General features: G+C 39.1%; 2 protein-coding genes across 5 annotated transcripts in view; one reads left to right on the top strand and one right to left on the bottom strand.

The window, feature by feature from the left end:
- Positions 1 to 5,268, bottom strand: part of COP1 (COP1 E3 ubiquitin ligase) — a 197,487-nt gene extending 192,219 nt beyond the window's left edge. For 2 of the 4 annotated variants that reach the window (XM_079106964.1, XM_079106965.1), the window contains exon 1: positions 4,569 to 5,268. In XM_079106964.1, the coding sequence (XP_078963090.1) occupies positions 4,569 to 4,987 (419 nt within the window). In that variant the 5' untranslated portion in view covers positions 4,988 to 5,268. The remainder of the gene's footprint in view (positions 1 to 4,568) is intronic. The other 2 variants (XM_079106963.1, XM_079106966.1) reach the window with 2 other exon arrangements.
- A 3,202-nt stretch (positions 5,269 to 8,470) lies between these two features.
- PAPPA2 (pappalysin 2) overlaps positions 8,471 to 22,274 on the top strand; it is a 515,818-nt gene continuing 502,014 nt past the window's right edge. Inside the window, exons 1-2 of the mRNA XM_079106960.1 lie at positions 8,471 to 10,655; positions 11,621 to 11,729. The gene's annotated coding sequence lies outside the window, so the exon portion shown is untranslated. The remainder of the gene's footprint in view (positions 10,656 to 11,620; positions 11,730 to 22,274) is intronic.

Below are 22,274 nucleotides of genomic sequence, written 5' to 3'. Positions count from 1 at the left end.
AATATAAAAAATCCCTGCCAAAAGTCAAAGCAATCAAGATTCAAGAGAAAATTCCAATGGTAAGCATACGAGACAAGAACTACAATTATTGTTAACAGATCTAGTAGAAAAGATGACAATATGTATGAAGAAGGAATTTTAGCAAAAACAAGGAAACTAAAAGGGAAAATAAAATGGAATTGCTAAAACTTTTTAAAACACATGATCCGAGATAAAGCATTCTTTTGATGGATTCATCAAAACACAAATAAAGAAGCAATAAATGTGAAAACAGGCCAACCTAAATGGTTCAAATTAAAACACTAAGCAAAAAAACAAAAGGACAACAGAGGATCCAAAAGCCACAGGACAATATCAAATGGTGTAACAAGTATATAAGTGAAGTCATAGGAGGAAAATACAGAATAGATCAAAGAACTATGTATAGAGTTAGTAGCAGAAATCTTTTTTAAAATAACAATAGACAACAAACCACAATGCAAGCTCTGAAAAGTTCAAACAAGATTTTTTAAAAACAAGATTCCTGCCAGCTGAAGTGGCACATGCCTGTAATCCCAGTGGCTTGGGAGGCTGAAGCAGGAGGATCACAAGTTCAAAGCCAGCCTCAGCAAAAGTGAGGAACTAAGCAACTCAGTGAGACCCTGTCTCTAACCAAAATATAAAACAGGGCTGGGGATGTGGCTCAGTGGTCGAGTGCCCCGGAGTTCAATCTCCAGGAACCGCCCCTCCCGGAAAAATAAAAAATATAAAAAAATAAAAAACAAGATTCCCTAATACATATGTTGCTTTTAAACTGCTAAGTTCAAAGAGAAAAAGAAAAATCTCAACCATCTGCAAGCCAAGGACAGAGGACTCAAAATAAACCTATGTATACTTTTATTTCATATTTCTAGGTTCTAGAATTTCGTGGTATTTTGTTATGGCAACCATAGCAAATGAATACACCTTACACCAAAAGCAGAAAAGTTACAAGAAAACTCTAGATCAATATCACTCACAAAGATTACAAAAAAAAAAAAAAAACCCTCTTTCAAAAATCCATTAATATATTTTAAATAATGCATACAAACTGGAATAAAAGGAAAAAACTGAATTTGCAGATAACACCACTATCTTAGAAAATTCTATGTTCGTCTGGGAATATAACTCAGTTGGTAGAATGCTTGCCTAGCATACACATGGCCTGGGTTCAATCCCCAGCACCAGCAAAAGAAAGAAAAAAATCCATATTCTACCAAAAAACAATTCAAGTGAATTTAAAAATTCATAGGATATATGGTCAATATACAAAACTAAACTTGTATTGCTACATGCCAGCAATTAGAAACTAAAAATAACACAACAGCATCAAAAGCATGAAATAGTGACAAATTTAACAAAATACTTTCTTGTAATTTTTTTCTACATAATTTATATTTTTCTTATGGCTGTAACCCTTTTCAAGGCAGTTTTTATATATTTCATATATATACATACCTTTATATATATACACATATACACCAGTATGTGTGTGTATATATATATATACACCTCCCATGGATGTCTGATTATCATATTTAGGTCCTATTTAATTTGCAAAACTCAGGTAAAGTATAAGATATTGCTGAGAGAAATTAATGAAGACCTATTTGAAGAATCACCCCATATTTATAAATCAATTCAATATTTTTAAGATGTCAAGTTTTTCTGAGTAACAGACTAAAAGAAACTCAAATTAAGAGCCTCCATTCTCTTTTATATGAATTGACAAGCAATGAGTATAGTGGCAGCTGTAATTCTGGCAATTTATGAGCCTGAGACAGGAGGATCACAAATGTCAGGCCTGTCTCATCAATTTAGCCAGGATCCTGTCTCAAAATAAAAAGGACTGGGGATGTAGTTCAGCGACAAGCCATCCCTGGGTTCAATTCTCCCAGTACACAAAAAGGAAAAAAAATAAAAAAACAGGCAATTTTTTCTTCGTGGTGCCAGGGATCCAACTCAGCATCCTGTGCATGCTAGGGAAGCAATCTACCACTGAGTTACACCCTCAGTCCCCACAAGTAATTTTTAAATGTATTTGGAAATGGAAAGAACCTCAATAACCAAAAAACTTTGAAATACAAGAACAAAATTACACTACCTGATTTCAAGGTTTATTATGATACTGTAATCAAAATAGTGTAGTAATGTTGTAGAGAAAAACAGATGAATAGAACAGAATACGAATTCCATATATATCATACATAAATGGTTAATTTACGACAAGTTAAGACCTCTTAGTAGGAACCTTAATGAACAATGATGGTCTTTTCAACAAATGGTGCTAGGATGATCAGATACCCATGGGAAATGAAAGGAAGTGGATCTCAGCCATAAAAACCTAAAAATCTTCCAAGAAGGAAATCTCTTGTGACTTCATGCTAGACAATTTCTTAGCTAAAACATTTTTTAAAAAATCACAAACAATAAGAGACAAAAATCAATAAACTTGACTTTTTGGGCCACTGAAGAAAAATAGTAAGAAAATTAAAAGATAACAGACTGGGAAAAAATATAACACTACCTCAGATTGACAAGACATGTAGCCAGAACATAAAATGAACCCTTACAACTTAAAATGAGAAGCAACTTAGGAGAAAAACAGGCAAAAAATCAGAACAGATGCTTCACAAAAGATATGCAAATGAAAAATAAGCAGTTGACAATATGCACAACACCATTAGTCATTAAGGTAATGCAAATTATGACAAAACCACCACGTATACAGTAGTGATTAAAATTTAAAAGGCTGAAAACACCAAGTGTTGGCAAAGATGTAAAACAACTGCAACTTTTTTATGTTGCTAGTAGAAATGGAAAGGGGTACAGCAACTTTAGAAAAACTTGCAGTTTCATTCTGCAGTACTGGACTTGAAACCAAGGGTGCCCTACCCACTGAACGCCACCCCCAGCCCTTATTCTATCTTCTTAGATAATCTCGCCAAGCTGTTGAGGTTGGCCTTGAACTTGTGCTTCTTCTGCCTCAGACTCCAGAAATCCTGGCACAGGTGTGTGCCGCAGGAGTGGGGGTGGAAGATCAATGTCAGGTGCTCTCCCATCCCTCTCTATTTCCTGGCAGCATAAACTGTGGTACACTGAAACTAAGATAGTGCCTGGCAGACAGTGAATGTCAAGTAAGTATCTGGTGAATGACTGAATGAACGGCTTCCTCGTTTCTCACATCTACACTACTTTAGAGATTTATAGGGACGCTGGCATGTTTGATTCTTTTAATCAACTAAAAATTGAAATATGAATGTGCTAAAACAATAACTAAATCCCAAAAACTCCCAATTTATTTTATTAGCTTCTACTTCAGCATGTGGCACTATTAATTGAATAAAAGAGTAAACATCTCTTTGATAAGCTTTAAATTATTTATACATATCAATTATAGTCCAATTTCAATGAAAAATGAATTGATTCTGAATTCAGAATAATTTAAGCAAAAATATGAATAAAAACATAACTTTTTCTGCAGTAAACAGAAAGTATAAGTCTAAACAGCAACTTTCCTATTTCCAATTTCTAACCCGATCATAGTTAACACCACCAAATCTGGCCCCCTTCAACCCTGAAGTGAATCAACTTCCCCAGTAATGACTATGCAAGTCAACTTCCTAGGTCACTCAAAATTTACTCAATCAACAATTCACTCCAGAAAAAAAGACACAAAACCCTGCCAGTTCTTAATCAGGGAAAAGCAATTACTCTCTCATAATCCTACAAAGAATACCTAAAATAAATGAGAATTTCAAAACACTCTCTCTCGAAGACAATCAACTCCACCTTTCCCTTAATGTGGTAAGCAAGCCCCACTACGTCAAATATGACTGTGTTTCAAGATACCAACAATGACAACAAAAATATCTATACCCGAGCGCTCCTCAAGCCAGAAGTTAAAGTATACTGTTACACAGCACAGTGCAATAGTGACATCGGACACATGGAGAGTTAATAAATGCGGATCCCTCTGGTTCAGTTGAAAAGAGGACCTTTGGTGAACAAGACTGACTACAGAATCCTCGACAGATTTACAAGGGGCCTTCGCTTTGCAAAGAAGTACACATTTATACATACCCATCATGGGTACTTGCAACATCCATAACCATGTTCAGAGCACCATCCACCACACTTACAAGAAGCAAATTCTGACCGGCAATTCCCTGCCTCAGCATCCCAAGCAGCTCAGTCCTCCTCCTTTACAAACTGAATGCACCTGAACAAGACCAGACTAGGCGCTTAGTCCGTCCGCCAAATAGCAAAAAAAATAAAATAAAATAAAAATTAAAAAATTCAAGATCCAACCCCCTTGCCCCAATTCCTCCTTTTCTGCACAATTTTTCTGACACCCACCCCCCGTCATTCCCCAAACTCCCTGCACTTCCTGCCCCCCGCACTTGGGGCTGGTCGCTTTTAGCCCGCTTCCCCGCCCAAGCAGACCCGGCGCAGCACCGGGTCCCGGCTCTGCAGCGGACCGCCCCCGCCGGAGCCCCCAGCCCAGGCGGGGACGCACAGCCGCGCGGGGGGCTGCCCCTCAGACCCACCAGACGAAATCGTTGCTTTTGTCCTCGTAGGAGTTGATGAGCCCGTTGCAGAGGGGCGCGAGCAGAGGACGCTTCCTGCTGCCGCTGCCCAGGCTGGAGCCGCTCCCTCCTACGCCGGCGCTGGGCCTGGCCGCGCAGCTGAGCCGGGACAGGCCCGCGGACACCGCCCCGCCGCCGCTCGCGCCGCCGCTGCCCGATACCGCGGCCGCCACCAGCACAGGCCGCACCGGGCCCCCGAGGCCGCCCGAGCCCGCGGCCTGCGCCGCCCCGCCGGACCCCAGCGCCGCCGCCGAGGCCGCCAAGGAAGGCGGCGACGGGGACGAGGATAAGGACGAGGAGGCGGAAGTCACCGAGGAGGCCGCCGACGAGCCGGGGCTCGTCCCCGCGGAGCCCGACCCGGCCTGGCGGCTACCGGACATCGTGACTCCCGCCCCTCCGGCCGGGCGCTCGGAGGCGAGGGACCGCGTCCGCGACCCTCCGCCGCGCCCCTCCCCTCAGCTCAGTGCATCCTCAGGACGCGCGCCGGGAGGTGGGGCTGAGGAACAATAAAGTTGGGGGGTCTCAAGGCAACCGCACTACAGCGCCCGACGCGAGGGGGCGGAGGGAGCTAATCAGGCAGAGATGAGCCAGAGCCGCTCTCGAGGCCGCCGCCGCGGTCCCCGCCGCAGCCAACCCCGGCGCGCCTCGGTCGGCCGTGCGCGCGCGAGCGGCGGAAGGGGCGGGGCGGCGGGGCTCTGCACGCAGCGGGCGGCGTCAGAGGCGCACGGGGGCGCGTCGGCGGGAGACCCCCAGCTGGAAGCCCTTTTCGTCCGTGACGTGCCGGAGGGCAGGCCGTATTAAGGGGGCGAGAGAGTAGAAGGGAGCGGGATGAATGGCAGGGTGGGTTGGTGGGGAGGCTCGGGAAGGGGCTCCTGAGGTGACTGCGCACGCGCGCCCTCGACACGGACGCTCGCGGTTTCCCCGGGCGTCCGCCCAGAGTGAGTCGCGCGGCGCCGGCGCGGAGTCTCCGTGTCACGCATGCGCGCCAGCGAGCGCGCCGGGCTCCTGAACGCGCCGGGGAGCCGTCGCGAACGCGGTCTCCCGGGACCCAGGCAGCGTGTCGGGTGGCCGCGACGCCACAGGAACTTGCATGTGGTGAAGGGGAAGCGCTGTAGGCCGGGGACTCCCGGGCAGGAGCGGGAGTCCCGGAGCAGTTGTGAGAGCAGGGGACCGAGTCGCCTCCGCCTGTCTCTGCTGGTCCTGGGCGAGTCGCCGCGTCGCCAGCAGCAAACGGAAGTCAGTGGAAGGTGTTGAACGGCTCAGTCGGAGCCTGGGTGTGAAGTGGGTCTGTTGCAACCCTAACAAAACAAGGTCGCCTCACGTGTAATGCCACCAGAAAGTGGACGGTTTCTGGAAGGCTTCTTCTGAGTGTTGAACGTGGAGGGCGGATTTTCATTTGCTACTTTGTGAACCCCTAAGATTCGGGGGAACGTAAATTTGAAACAGCTGAAGCGGCTGCTTCTCTGTATCCTTTCCTTTCCAGCGTGGTCGTGCTGTGATTCCTAGAGGAAATGGCCCTCGATGATTCGGTCCTGGGTGTCCAGGAAGCCTGGCGGCTGTGCCAGGGGGGCGCCACGGTGCAAGCCCAGTAGCCTGGACCTTGCTGTTGACCTGGCAGCAAACCATTCTGAGACTGGCACCCCCTCCTCTGTGCTTTAGCTCACATCTCCAGCTGCTTGGACCTAGCTCTGATTTCTGCTCAGAATAATGATACAGGAACTGGTTTATCAGATTTCTGAGGAAAACCCTTCATGTAAGAATTTTGCATTATTGAACCTCTCGTTTCAATTAACGATCAAGACCCAGGTGAAAGTGAAGCCTTTCTGATTTCCCTTGGCAGAGCGTTGCACCCTCCCTTGTGCTCTAGGATCCTTGGTTTCCATATATAACATAGTTTAGTGGTTTATACGTGAGTCTCCTCCACAAGCCTATCAGCTCCAGCTTCGTGTTGTACACAATGCCTGGCGTGTGACAGGTACTTAAACATTTTACTAAGAAACGAACAGAGCTCTTGATCATCTTATTGCTTATCTCATTAAAGTCTTTGCAACTAGAATGTAAACCCCATGAAAGCAAGGACCATACTGGTTCTCATTGGGCTTTCAATAATTACTTGATGTAGGAATGCATAAATAAATTTACAGAGTATTTTGAATACTTATAAAACATTCTACATTCAGGAAACTAACAGGATAACTGGGGAATTAGAAAAATAAAAGATAATGCTGAGGAGCACATGCTTATTGTTTATTGCAGAAAGAAGAGAATCACAGTAGGAGCTGGAGAAAGCAAGTTCTGAGGGCCAGCCAAGTTGGTGGGAGAAGAAATCAGGCCTTAAAAGAAAAGTATAAATTGGTCAATCAGAAACTTCAGTTAACATCATGAGCCCAGAAAATAAAATGCTTCCATCAAGTTCACATATCTGTTTGGTAGAAGCAGAAGTGTATTCCAGAGAAATGTATTTGGGAACCAGATGGTGAAGAGACTTGACTCTATATTGTAAGGTAGTCTCTAAACAATTGGAAATACGTGGTAAGTGAGATAAGTCTTTATTAGATTAAGTTTTCAGAAGATGTGGGAGATTAGGGAGCAAAGAGTCTAATTAGGAAAAAAATTATATCAGTCCATGCATAAGTGTGAAGATTCTAGAGTAGGTTGATAACAATGTAAGTTAGGGACTATTCTGAGAAAACCAGTAAAGAACAATAGGATTAAGATACTCTGGGGGCTGGGGAGATAGCTCAGTTGGTAGAGTGCTTGCCTCATAACACAAGGCCCTGGGTTCAATCCCCAGCACCGCAAAAGTAAAAGATACTCTGTAAAAGAAGACCCTAGAGGTCATTAAGCACTTCTGCCTTTTTTTTTTTTTTTTAATCACTGTTTTCTCTAGTGCTTTACATAATAACCAATATGTCAAATCAAAATGATGGAACACAAAGATAAACCCCTGGATAACAACCGCATGACAACAGAGTTGGAGACGTGGTGGGTGGTTTAATTTAGAATGTCTTGAGTGAATGTAGGATGAAAAAACCATCCAAGTAAGCATGTCCAGGCAGTGATTGATGACACAAAGCTATGTCACAGGAGAAGTACAACACGAGAGAAATATTTGGAATGTAGTAAGGGGATAGTGTATTAATCATCAAGTAGTTTTTAGGGACCTATCCCTTGATAAACTATATTAGCCCATTTTGCATTGCTATGACAAAGTACCCAAGGGTACCCATAACATAAACAAAAGAGGTTTATTTTATTTACACTGTTACAAGAGCTGAAAAGCCAAGATTGGATGACTGTATTTATTTTGGCTTCTGACCTGTGCAGAACGGGCTAAGCAGGTGGTGTGTCCTTGCTCTATATACAACATGCTCTTGAGAGGACAGCTTGTTCTCACTTTTCAAGAACAGCACTAATCGCTTTCCAGCCAGGACCTCCATCATCGAGTTGCCTTCCACTAGACCGTGCCCCACTTCAACACCACCACACTGGGAACCAAACTTAGCGGCACATGAAGATTCTGGGACACACTCAGACTATACCATGAACATTTTGCTATATCCACGATTCTCAAACATTGGTCCAGAGAAGAAACAGCTACAGAGTTTGTTAACAACTGAAGAATCTTGCCTGGTGGACATGGTGGTGCACACATATAATCCCAGGGGCTTGGTAGGCTGAGGCAGGAGGATCACCAAGTTCAAAGACAGCTTCAACAACAGAAAGGCACTAAGCAACTCAATAGACCCTGTCACTAAACAGAATACAAAAAGGGCTGGGGTTGTATGGGGGTCTCTCAACCACATCCTGTGTGTATGAGAAAAGGTTTAACAGCTGGAGGATGATGTTGACTGTTTTCAGTCTATTACCCCAAAACTTAATCTACTCAATAAACACACAAGAGCCAATACTCTTTTTAAATGAGAGGGGGCATGATGGGTCTGGCCATACCAGTTCTGGCCTCTTAACAACAACATAGGTAATGGGGGCAAGACCTGGAGGAGCTTCTGTGATGAACAGGATAGGGTGGAGTTAGGGGAGACATTCTCTTAGGGGAACTAGACAGGGAACCCGCTGATTCAGCTAGATAAAAATGGCTTCCCACAGATGTGGCTCAGTAGTTAAGTGCCCCTGAGTTCAATCCCTGCTACCACCACCTTCCACCCATCCCTACAAAAAAAAAAAAAAAAAAAAAATTCCTGAGCTCTACCTCCAGAAATTCTGACTCTTTAGATGTGGGGTATGTCCCAGGAATATGCATTTTTACCAGCACCAGGTGGATCTGATGCAGATAACTAACCCTTTGAAAACACTGATTGATAATGCAGGAATGTAAATAAAATGTGTGAAATAATCTCTTTCTTTCAGATAACCTCTTCCAAAGACAAAGGAATATGGCCCCAACAGAGACATCTCTTAGGAACAAATCAACAGTTCTTGGTATTTCCTCTTTGGGATCTGTCTTCAGTACAATCTTAATTGGTGAACTGAAGCTGATGGAATGTGATGCAATAGAATTTCCCTTTGTACCAGATAAACATGTAAAGACTGTGTGAAAGTCCACAGTCCTTATTAGTTTCTACTGGCAAGATCTATTGGGAAAGCAGAAGAAAAAAATGAGGAAACATGAATGAGGAAACATGGCAAAACACACCCAAAAAAGAAGAAGAAAAGGAAGTCAGACAACTTGGAAGAAATGCAAATAGAAAAGAAGGAAATGTTTTTTTAAATGAGAGTAAATAGAAAGTAAAAATTAAACCCAAATAGTTTTAAAAATTTTCATCATGTTGTTAAATATACTAATCCTATGAACCACAAAAATGATCAATGAAAAAAATCCAAAGTCTACTAGGGAAGGAGTTAAGATGGAAACGGAATTGCCAAGAGGACTGAACTTCTCAGGTATATTTCTGAAGTGTCATATATAGTATGTTCAAATATATAAATAATTCAGAAAATGTGTAAGTTTATAATGTTTTAGGGAGATAAGTCTGCTGGTTTCCATCTTCAGCTGGTCTTATTCTTTGGTAACCAGTCACCCAGAAAGATCCTCCTCAAAAACTGTATCTGCCTGACTCACCTGGAAGGTTTGCTGCCTATTTACCCTAATTGCTCTCTAACCAAATCAATAGCTTTCTGTTTTTTGTTTTTTGTTTTTTTTAACTTTGTTGAAACAAATTAGTGATGTGAAATAAACTAAACCTGGTGTTAAAAAGCTAAACTTAAAAAATGAGAAAACATCATTTTGTGTGTAAATGAACAAAATAGAGATGTTTCTGTAAATCCAGTGACATCATAATGCATCTGGCAGAAAATCATCTGTAATAGTTGGTAAGATGACAAGCTCCAATTTATTCATTTTAAAACAGGTAGGCTATAGAGGAATATAATATCTTAGGCTTATTATTTGAAGACAAACCCTTTTTCAAAAATGTCCCACTGTTCTTCACTGTATAAAGTTTCACCATTTAGCTTTTTATAAAATTACATTTTTTTTAGAGAAGATAAATAGCACTAGTACCCTGGTAAATCAGTCACCATATTTTAAAAAGTTAATTTTCCTTATTTAATTTACTTTGCATGCTGCTACTAGCAATTTTAGTCAAGGCAGTTGCAAAATATAGCTTGAACTAATCAGAAGTATTGTAGCAATAAAGGATGATAGTCACAGCTGTATGAATGTGAACATAAGTTACTTAATAGAGCTAGTTAAGCTTTAAAAAAAAACTCCCAAGATTAGGGAAAGTCAACATTTACTGAAAAAAAATTTACTTGTTTTCTATACAGTGAATATGTACATATTTTATGAACATATGAGAAGGTTTGGATCCACTTGAAAGTTATAAGCCAAAATAAAATGAAGTCTAATGAATTCTACAAGAACAGAACACTCGGGGCTATGGTAAGAAAGAAAAAAATCTCACATTAAAACAGAAGCAAATGACATCCTCAGTCTTTTGTTCCATGGGTTCCACCACCAATGAACAGAACATAACTTGAGTGATCTGGGAAAGAGTCTAGAGCAAGAATCATGAAATGTTTAAAATGGTATGTTGTTGATTGTAATCTGCAGTAAGACACCTTCCTAAGTCATAGTGATATTTTTATGCCTAGACCCCTGCGTATTTAGGTGTAGTTGCTGGACAAGCTTAGTAATAGCTCCTTCAAGATCTATTCATATCTCTTCTAAAGATTATTTTTATCCTATGTGTTTTGGGCTTAAAATTAATATAAAACAGTCAAGAAGAGACAACAAAATCATGAAATAATGAAGTCTAGGGTCAAGAACTATGTGGAAAAGAAGGGTCCAGTTTTCCAGAGACAGAGATTACACACTAACTTTAGTTTCCAGCATAAATCCTATACTATTTGTACTTTATTGGTGTGCTCATGTTGAGTCATGCCCGAAAGATTGTTTCTTTACATGAGCAACTTGTCAGTTTTATGGTAGGAAACTCGCCTGGTGGCGGAGAGAGATGATGTACAAATTTGTTTAAGGATAGGCATGGTTATCAGAGTAAGTTAGAGTGTCTTGAGTCCTACACAGATTGCCTTGCAACCATCCGCCTGGGCTTATGCCCAAGTCCTTGGGGTAAAAAGATTGCAATAAAAGGCTTATATCATTGAATTACATGTAAGTTGGCATTGCTAAAGTAGCACTAAATTGTGAAACGATTTTTTTAAAAACCTCGGATGAAGAATGGAAAGAATTTGAACATAACAGTGGTAGTTGAGTTATGTCAGCTTGAAAGAGAAATAGTTCAAGGTGCAGATTTTTAACCTTTGAAGGTAATGTCAGCTAAAACAATCATTCCGATATTTTTCTTATAATTTTTGAATCATTGTAATTCTTATGTTCTTAATTTGCTGTATTCAGATACAAGTATTTCTTTTCTTAAACCATCAATCCTCTCATACAGAGCCCTGGGCATCTCTCATTAAACCAGTTCAACAGCTTTTGCACTAACCAATTTGTAGTGAGATAATAGAAACTGATATTATCTAATTTTCAGTTTGGAAAAATTAGGTCAGAGCAGTAAAGCTGGTGGCAAACATCTTGGCACTCCACCCTCTGTACGATGGCTGAGGATTGCTGAATCTGACTCTTTTCAACTGATACAGGTGTGTATCTTGATTTTGAATCAATTGAAGCAAAGTTACAAATAATACACCACTTTTACTTTGTCATATCATACAATATCACTCTCAGACACTTGATTTGTACCAAGATAAAACTAGATGTTGATGATACCTCTGATGGAAGTACAGGCTGACTTCTATACTGAGGTCTCATGAAGTACTGCCATCTACTTCAGTGCCAGTTACAGCATGTCATTTTTCTATTGTGGGTATCACAAATTTAATATCTTAAAACAACAGAGTTTAGCCTCAGCTGGTTTCTCAGAGTCTCATGACTGAAATCAAGGTGTTAGCAGGGCTGTGTTACTCTAAACTTTCTGGGGGATAATCTGCCTCAAAACTCATTCGGGGTGTTAGATTTGATTTTGCTATGGTTTTAGGATTAAAGTTTCCATTTTCTTACCCACTGACAGCTAGGGGCCATTCTAGCATTCCTTACTTATCCCTTCATTGTCAACAACAGTGGATAAAGTCGTTCACACATCACATCTTTCTGAGTTCTGCCTTTTTCTCAATTTTTAAGGGCCTATATGGTCATACCAGGCACACGAATAATCCAGGATAATCTCCCTGTCTTCAAGCCAGAATATTCCATCTACAAAGTCTTTTTGCCATATAACATTAACATATTGATAGGTTCCAGGGATTTGTGCATGGATTGGGGTGGCATTTAATCTTCCTATCATATCCAGTGCAGATTATATATTGCTTGATGAATACTCATTGACTAGGTAATATGAAGTACTCTTTGGCCCACCCATGCAGATAGAATAATTGCTTTTTATCCCTTTTAATTTTCTCTAAGAGAGAGCCATCTCTCAGTATCTGTGGAGTGATTGGTTCCAGGATCCTCCATGGGTACTGAAGTCCACAAATGCTCAAGTCTCCTATAAAAAATGGCATAGTATTTGCATATAACCTATGCATATCTTCCTGTATACTTTGTCATCCATAGATTACTTTCAATACCTAATAAATATAAATGCTATGTAAATAGTTGTTACACTACATGACTTAGGTAATAATGACAAGAAAAAAAATTCTGTGCATGTTCAGTGCAGGTTTTTAAAAAATATTTTGAATCCATGGTTTGTTGAATCTGTGGATATGGGAGGCCAAATATACTAGAAAAAATGTGTTCCATTTCTCATGAGTCATCTCACCCTTCAGATGTTAAATTTGACCAAATGCCCTCTATTCATTATATTTATTAAATATTGAGTAATTTAATAACATGTCAATAAAGATTTATATCAACAGCTAATTTAGATACTCATTTCTGGACACCATGATTATTTCTTTGCATGTCATGCAAGAACAGTGTCCTACATTTTTGGTGGAGATACTGTTCTCATTTTTAAAATATTTAACATTTTTATATTATAAGAGATACTTTCACCCGAGTGTTGAGACAAAAGTCTGGGGAACATTGAAACTCTGGTTCATTGATCCAGAGTATAATTTACCCCTCCCATTCTACTCTGTAAATCAACCCAAAATTGGAATTCATGCCAGAAATGAAAAACTCTGAGATTTCTGGTTTCAAGATGTCAGACTGAGATCACATGTTTACCTCTTTCCTTCTGAAAATACTTTGAAAACTAAAGGAATATTTTTTAAAAGAGTAACAGCACCATCAAACCAGAGGAGACCAACAGTGATCAAGAAAAGTAAATGTACATATGTGTATATGTACATATTTGTATACATACATATATACATTCACATATGTGTATGTATGTGAAAGATAATAATAGACTAATGAACAACTCAGAAGAGATCATAGTTCAAAAGGTATTGATTTATTGTAGAGCAAAAAGACTGTTTTCCCCAATAAAGCTCAAAGTGTGATAAAACCCTTCACTGTTAATTATCTTAATTAAATGACTTTGGAACCTTGGATCTAGTTAAGTCCTTCCCCATTTAGCTGTGTACTAGGAGGCTATCAGTAATAGTATTTGCTCCTAAGCTACAAATCAAGAATAGCTCTCTAAAGCAAGTAAATCATGGGTGCTATTGAATTCAATCCCCAGTTCTACAAAAACAAACAAGCAGAAAACACCAAGTGAATCATCAAGATAAGTAGGTATCTAACATGGGTGAGGATATGGAAAGACATGGGCCAAATAAACCCTGAGATAACTCTGAACTCACATAATGGACATGAGGAAAGGAAAAAAATGAAAAAGACGGAAATTTGACCTTCATTAGATAATTAAATGCCATAGAGAATATCATTACTTGAATGAAATCTTTCTTCGTCATTTTTGAGAGTCCATCACTTTTCTGCTTGCTACAGCTTTTCATGGCTCTGATCAAAATACTCAACAAGAACAAATTAGAGAAGAAAAGTTCATTTTGACACATAGTTTCAGAGGTTCAGTCTATGGTGGGCAACTCCATTGCTCTGAGCCAGAGATAAGGTAGAATACCATGGTGGAAGGCTATATGATAGAGGAGTGCTACTCCACTGATGGTGGCCAGGAAGCAGAGAGGGAGAGAGGAAGGGGCCCCAGGGAAGATAAACTCCCCCAGGTCACTTCCCCAGTGATCCACCTCCTCCAGCCATACCCACTGCCTATAGTTACCACCATTAGTTCTTTTAAATAATATGTTAAATGAATTAATCTAATGATTAGGTTATAGCTCTCATAATCTAATCATTTCACCTCTTGCATTAACACAGAAGCTTTTGGGGAACATTCATGTTCAAACCATAACATTCAACATCCTGCACACTAAGGAAAGCCTATCATGTGTCTCATAAACATGAACCTAAGTAAGCTTGACCCTTTGAGGCTCTTGTGAGAAAGCACACTCAATTCCAGTCCTGTCACTTACTTGCAAATTACAATATTTAACTTCTCTCAGCTTCATGTGTAAAAATCTCATTTGCAAGAGTTAAAAATAGCAGTACATACCTGTCTGATTAAAATAATTCAAATAGATTGAGTATTAAATAATATATTAAAATGTTTAGAGCACTGGTGACATATGGTAAATGCTTATAAATGTTGGCTGGCATTACTCATAAGTAAGAACTGGCAATAAAGATTAAATTGGATCAAATGCATGAAAATTAGGGACCAATATAAACATAATAAGCAACTACAAAGAAAACATGATAATAATTTTTTCAAAGTCTTGATATCTGCAGAAGGATTTAGCAAAATATGGCATTTGTGAAACAACATCACATTGTAATTTACTGAAGGTGGGGGGTGATCTAAAGACTAATAAAAGAGTTCTTGGAAATTAAACATAAAAGAACCAAAATGAAATGTCAAGTAGAATGTGCAAAAATATAATTTAGTAATCTAGAAAATAAAGGTGAAATGACTCCCTACAGCAAAAATACATGAAATAGATAAACTGTGGCACATCAGTGTAATGGAATATTATTAAGCTGTGAAAGGATATGAGTTAGCTCAAGAAATGATACCAAGAATTAATGTAGGGATGGCATCAAATTAAAAAGCTCCTGCACAGCAAAGGAAACGATGAAGAGTGTGAAGAGAGAACCTACAGAATGAGAGATCTTTCCTAGCTACTCTTCTGACAGAAGATTAATATCCTGAATGTATAAATAACTCAAAAAATTTAACACCAAACAAAACCCAATCAATAAGTGGGCAAATGAATTACACAGATACTTCTCAAAAGAAGAAATACAACTGACCAACACATGTGAAAAAAATGTTCAACATGTTTAGCAATTAGGAAAATGGAAATCAAAACTACAGCGAGATTTCATCTCACTCTAGAGAGAATGGCAGCTATCAAAAATACAAATATTAATAAATGCCAGAGAGTATTACACTGTTGGTGAGCTTGTAAATTAACACAACCACTATGGAGATCAGTAAGGAGATTCCTCAAAGAGTAGGCATGGAATTGCTATATGACCCAGCTGTAACACTTCTCAGTAGTTATCCTAAAGAATTAAAGTCATCATACTATAGTGGTACATGCACACCCATTGTCAATCAAGTGTGAAGGCAAAATGAAGACATTTTACAGTGGCCAAACTATAGGAAGTACCCTACTTGTGCATCAGTGAATGAATGGTTAATGTGGTCTACATAAACAGTGGAGTTTTACTAGGCCATGAAGAAGACTAGAATTATGCTCTTGTGTAGGACAATGGATGGAACTTGGGAATATCATGTTAAGTGAAATAAGCCAAACTCAGAAAGTCAAGGGTCATAAATTTTCTCTCATTTGTGGAAGCTAGAAAGAAAAAAAGGATGAAAAGAGGTGGGGGAGTGGATCCCATAAAAATTCAAGGGAAAGCAGTAGAGGAAGGGGATGGGATGGCTAGGGGAGGAAAAGGTGAGTCACTGGATGACAATATTGACCAAATTATATTGTTATATTTTGTGCATGTATGAATAAGTAACAACAAGTCCCCCTATTATGTATAATTATAATGTACCAATTAGAAATGTGGAAAAAAGATGTGATAAATTAAATCACTTTAAATGCATATGGATAAGTGAAAGGAGCAAGCTTGAAAAGCCTACATACTGTACAATCCAAGCTATGATGTTTTGGAAGAGGCAAAACTATGGAGACAATAAAAAGACGTGATTACCAGGGATTCAGGGGAGAGAGAAGGAGGACCTTATAGGTTTGATACTATTCTGAATAATACTGTAATTGAGGGTACATGGCATTATACCTATGTCAAAACTCACATACCTGTATGACACAGAATGAATTGTCATGTAAACTATGGTTAGTTAATGATAATGAATCAACACGCCATTCATCAACTGTATACATGTACCACACTAAAGCAAGATGCTAATAGTAGGAGAAACTGTTGGGACAAGGAGAAACATGGTACTTCTCTGTACTCTCTGCTCCTTTTTTCTGTACACCTACAACTGCTCTTAAATATGAAGTTTTTTTTTTTTTAAAGAATTATATATTTTTTAAAACTTTATTTTATATATTTATTTTTATGTGGTTCTGAGAATCAAACCCAGTGTCTCACCTGGGCTAGATAAGTGTTCTACCACTGAGCTCAAAAATGAAGTTTTAATTTTAAGAAAACATGGATATGAAAAAAAGAAAATTCCAGAGATTTGAGAAATATATTCAGGATAATTGAAAGAAGAAAATAGACAAACTTTTAAAGAGAAATTTCTAGGTCAGAATAAAAACTTTATGGCAAGATTAAAAAACCTAAGAAGTCCCTAGCATTTATATGAAAAAAACTTTTTCCAGCTTTTTCAGAAAAATACTTTGTCAGATCATCATGGACAAAAAGAAAATACTAATGATTCCCTCTACAGAGAAAGATAACTATTACTTTAAAATAATGAGAATCATGTTGATAACATATAAGCAACACTAAATGCAAAGTGACAACAGAAAAATACCTTTAAAGTTTTTAGGGAAAACTACCTTAAGCCTAAAATTTAAAACCAAATTGTCAAGTGTGAAGGCAAAATGAAGACATTTTCATATATAAAAGGAATTGACATGCTTATTACCCAAAGTAAATACTGATGACTCCCATCCAGATTCCTTATACTTGGCCAGCGTACCCAGCTGCTGAGTGTTAGTCACAGCTGCTTTCTCTGGAGATGGCCCTGGTATGAACTGGATGCCAGCATTACCTTTTATAACTACTCCTATCCCTCCACTCCCCTCCCATCCTAGCAGCCAATGACCAATGACTGACACAAGATCAAATAAAATATAAAAATTTCAGCTCTCTTGGGACAAACATTGCAGCATTGTTTGCGCTACTGAGCTCCCCAGAGGACTAGGCTGACATTAGCCTCCAGTGGAGACCTCACCCTTGCCGACTTCTCTTCCTTTGCCCTAACTTGCTTCTCCCTCACTTTCTCCTGAGAGCACACCCCAAATAAATAATTTTCACAACAGTTCTCATTTCTGGCTCTGATTCTTAGAAACATAATCTACTATTTTATCCAGCATGAAAAAAAAAATTGCTTAAGAATAAACTCCAACTTACAAAATAACAAAAAGAACACAAAGACCTTCTATTTCAGATGAGCATGGAATAACAAGGACCATATTTATCATCCCCATCAAACTATAAGAAAGTATGTACACATTATACACTCTTAAGACCTCAGATGTCAAGTCGTGTAGGATAGTGATCCCTGAGAAAGGGTAAGAAATGAGGTGAGGCCTATAATTGCCTCTGCTTATTCCAGAAGAAAGGGAATGGGTAGCTAGGCAATGCTAGCTGCTCTCTCTCTGCCAAGGAGATAGACGTGGGAGTTTGAGAAGTGACTGGGAATCTAGTGGCTAAATTTTTCAGGGAGGACCCAAAGGGAGGAAGGAGCTGTACAAAGAGCTCCTAACATCTCAAAGGCTTTTTCCTTAAGCCTTCAACTAGCTCATGCAAAACATGAGAATAGTCTGAAACATGTTTGTGGGTTGCAGCAACCAGTGCATGTTACTCTGATTCACAAAAATTTCAACATGCTTTTCAAATTCCTAGCAAGAACTGAAAAAAAAGGAGTAAGTATAAATATTAGACATAAAGAAACAGTACTGTATTTAGTCAATAAATAAGGAGGGACTGTCCATTTAGAAGAATAAGTTGAATCCCTACTTCACACCATGCAAAAAAATATAGCCCAGACAAATGAAGATTTCAGATAATAACTACTATTTTTGAACTTTTTTCTTTTTCCTGGAACTAGGGATTGATTCCAGGGGCATTTTCTCACTGAGCTACATCCCCAGCCCTTTCTATTTTTAATTTTGAGACAGTTTTGCTAAGTTGCTGAGGTTGACCTTGAACTTGCATTCCTCCTTGCCTCAGTCCCCCAAGTTATTGGGATTGCAGGTATGTACCTTAAATTTTGCATTGCACTTTGCTCAATCATTTTCATAACCTTATCAGATGAGTATGCTACAGTGCTCAGGTTATAGTGAGTAGGATCACAAGCTTTGGAGTAGGGTAGGAGAAGGCTTGCCTACATTTCTGTCATTCCCTACCCTCTTAGTATTTCAATCTAAAATCATTATTCTTTCTTATATCTTCTATTTATTACTCTATCAACCTTTTCAAACCATGTTTTTTTCATCTTCTAAGAAGTTAATATTTATTCCTTCATCATATGTTTTGTCCTTTTTTTCCTGAGATTTCTGTCAGTTGGATTTGGCACTTGTGTTTCTATCCTCTATGCCTCTTAACTTTTTTTTTCTATTCTCTTCACTTGTCTCTTATCTCACTAATTTGTTCTATGGCTGGCTCCATCAGTTTTTATCCTATTAACTGTTGCACTTCTACTAAATATTTTCACTTGGTTCTTCTTAAAAGAATTTTTGGTCCCTAAAATTGATAAATTTGGTAGATAACATCCACTAATTATTCATTCAAAAAATGTTCAAGCGGTTTAGTCTGTCCTTTAGGAATAACATTCATTCATTCAATAAATACTTGTTGGGCATTTAATTGGTCAAATATTACCCTTCATCAGCTGTTGTACCAAGCTGTATAGTGATTACAGAAGCTTCCTTCCTCATGGGCTTCAGGTGCTAATGAGGAAGACAGATAAATGAGCATTTAAGGCAGGTGATAAAAGCTATGAAACACAGATAAGTGATAGAATACTGTTCTGATGAAATTGGTCAAAATCATCCTCTCACTGATGTTTGAACAGAGAGAATGAAGAGAGGAAGTAGGCCAAAGGAAGAATTGGGAGGATCATGCTAGGCAGAGGTTGTCATAGCATGTGCAAAGGCTGTCAGAAGGAGAATGTTTGGAGTACTTGAAACTTGAAAGCTAGTTTGCTAGAGCAGTATGTCAGAAGGAAAAGAGAAAGAAAAAGAAATGAGACCTGAAAGAGTGCTATGAAGTGTCTCCCTCACAATTTCATATGTTGAAGCCTATCCCCAAGTACCCCAGAATGTGACTGAGGTGGGGATAACAGGGTCTTTAAAGAGATGACTCAGTTAAAACAGGCACTAATCCAGTCTGACAGGTGTCTGTGTAAGAGATTTGGAGAATTTGGACACAGAGACACCAAAGATGAGCCAGCACAAAGGAAAGACTAGGTGCGGACACAAAGAGAAGGCTGCCATATGCAAGCCAGGGAAAATGGCCTCAAGAGAAACTAAACCTGCCCACACCTTGACCTTGGACTTGTAGCCTTGAGAACTGAGAATAAATTTCTGTTGTTTGAGCTACTATTTTGTTATGGTACCCTAATCAACTGAAGTAGGTAGCCAGGAGCCTTTTTTTTTTTTTTTTTTTTTTTTTTTGTGGTGGTGGTGGTGGTGTTTGGGATTGAACCCAGAGCCTTGTGCATACTAGGCAAGAGGAGCATTTTTAACAGCAAGCTGTTACAACATGTATAGATGTTTTTATTCATATACACTGTAAAATCACATGATCCCTCTGTTTTACTAATGTAAAATATGTCTTTTTCAGAAAGATACAGAACTTGGTGGGACTTTCTTGATAACAATGTTGAATACTTTTTTCCCTTCATGAGAAGATGGGTAAATGAAAGAAGAACTTTTGCTAGACCATCTAGAAAGAGAACTTATGTTTTTCATATTGGATCTGAAGCATAAGAGATCTTCAGATAGGGACTGAAACTGTTGCCACATCTTGGTTCATCTTGCTGCCTTATGGAACCAAAGACCAGCCACAGAGGGAAACAAATGGAGAGACCTGGGTGCCGTGGAGCACCCCTGTAATCCCAGCAGTTTGGTAGGCTGAGGCAGGAGGATTGCAAGTTCAAGGTCAACCTCAGTGACTTAGTAAGGCCCTAAGCAACTTAGGGAGACTGCCTCAAAATAACAAATAAAAAGTGCTTGGGGTGTGACTCCATGGTTGAGCCCTGGGTACTAAAAATAAGTACCAAAAAAAATACCAGTTGGAGAGAAATGAAATTCTAACCATACAATTTCAGCCTTGAATTCAGCTTACTATTAGTACTCCCTTAAAATGTATAGTTACACAGGCAATAATTTTTTCCTGTCATTGTAGTTAACATTGTAGTTGTCAGTGTATTTCAACTAGACTGTTAGATTCTTGACTATGTCATTTCTGACATAGTCTGTTCCCAGTATCTGGCAAAGTACCAGGTATATAAAAGGCAGGGTTAATGTGTTTTTTCTGAATGGATGTTGAATTAATATACTTTCATATTTTAAAAAGTACCATAAAAACTAATCCAAATTCTTATGTAGTTTTGACTTTACAATATCATGAAGATATTTTTCAGTCTAGGGTGAATGCATGACTTACAGAGAACTCATTATTGTCCTCTTAATATCATGATTCCATACTTTTGGTGGGTGACACAATTTGATACACTCTCAAACACCTCCATAGCAATTGAAGTTTCAAAAATATACCCGAGATGTATTTTTGTTCTTGTCAGTTCACATCCTATGTGTCACCTCAGATTAGGAGCTCTAGTAACAATCTGCTTTGGAAGTCCTTATTTGCCTTTTTCCTTCTGGAAATCATTAAATGCAATCTCCAGACTAATGTTATTCGTTGGTTAATTCTTTCATTCATGTATTCGGTTATGAATCTATTGCTTTATGCAATAATACATGTATTATTGCTGCATAACAAATGCTTATAAGCTTTAAATGACATCCACTCACTTAATTCATGACACTATAGTTTAGCAATTTCTACTGAGCTCAGATGGGAAATTCTTCAGGTCTCACTTGGATCCATTATTTTATTCTAATCACAAGTGCTAAGTAACACAGCTATGTGTATCTCATTATTTGATCCTGAATATTAACCTAAAGTTAAATGTGAAATGTAAAACTCTTAAGTTCAGAATGTCACAGAGGAGACAATACCAAGAGAAATCACTGATGACACTGTGGAATAAAAGTTAAACCTGGACTTAATAAGGAGAGACTTGATTCAAAAGGATTATTGCAACAGGGCCAAGGGACCATTGCAACAGGGGCAAGAAGACTATCGCAATCAGGAAAATGCTTTGACCACAGGTCTATAAGTGACTTGAGAGTCAGGCAAAAAGTTTTTCTTTTTATAGCTAGGAGTAAACAAAGATAAAAAGAAGCAGGTATGTGTAAGTAGGATGAGTGGGTGATTCTCTCAGGTGGTAGATGAGAGAATGTTTCACCCTGAGATCCCTTTGTTCTCAGGAAGGGCTGTTTGGTGACTCATGCTGATGGTGGAACAAAGTGCAGGGAACTGGAGGAAGAAGAGAGGTTAACCAAAAATTTGCTAAGGAACGTTCTGTTCTGTTCTGTTCATTCTGTGTTTTTTGTTTGTTTGTTTGTTTTTTGATAGGGAGTGTTTGTTTTTTCCTTATTTTTGTACAAGGAGGTTGGAGTTGCCTCAAGGTCTGCAGGTCCTGGTGGACGGAAAATATAATTTAGGAAGCTAGACACTTAATGCTCAGCAATGAGAAGGTGTGATGGACTGGACTTTATGCAAAACTTTTAGTAGCCTGGGAGTTAAGGCAGCCATGAGTCCCAGCATGGATTCTTATCAGTGTTTCCAAGGCTTCTTTTCAAATGCAAATGATTAGA

This window comes from Sciurus vulgaris (assembly GCF_902686455.1).
Source record: "Sciurus vulgaris genome assembly, chromosome: 12".
NCBI classification, from domain to species: Eukaryota; Metazoa; Chordata; class Mammalia; order Rodentia; family Sciuridae; genus Sciurus; species Sciurus vulgaris.
The sequence above is the reverse complement of the archived record's forward strand: the minus strand, read 5'-3'. Positions and strand labels throughout refer to the sequence as shown.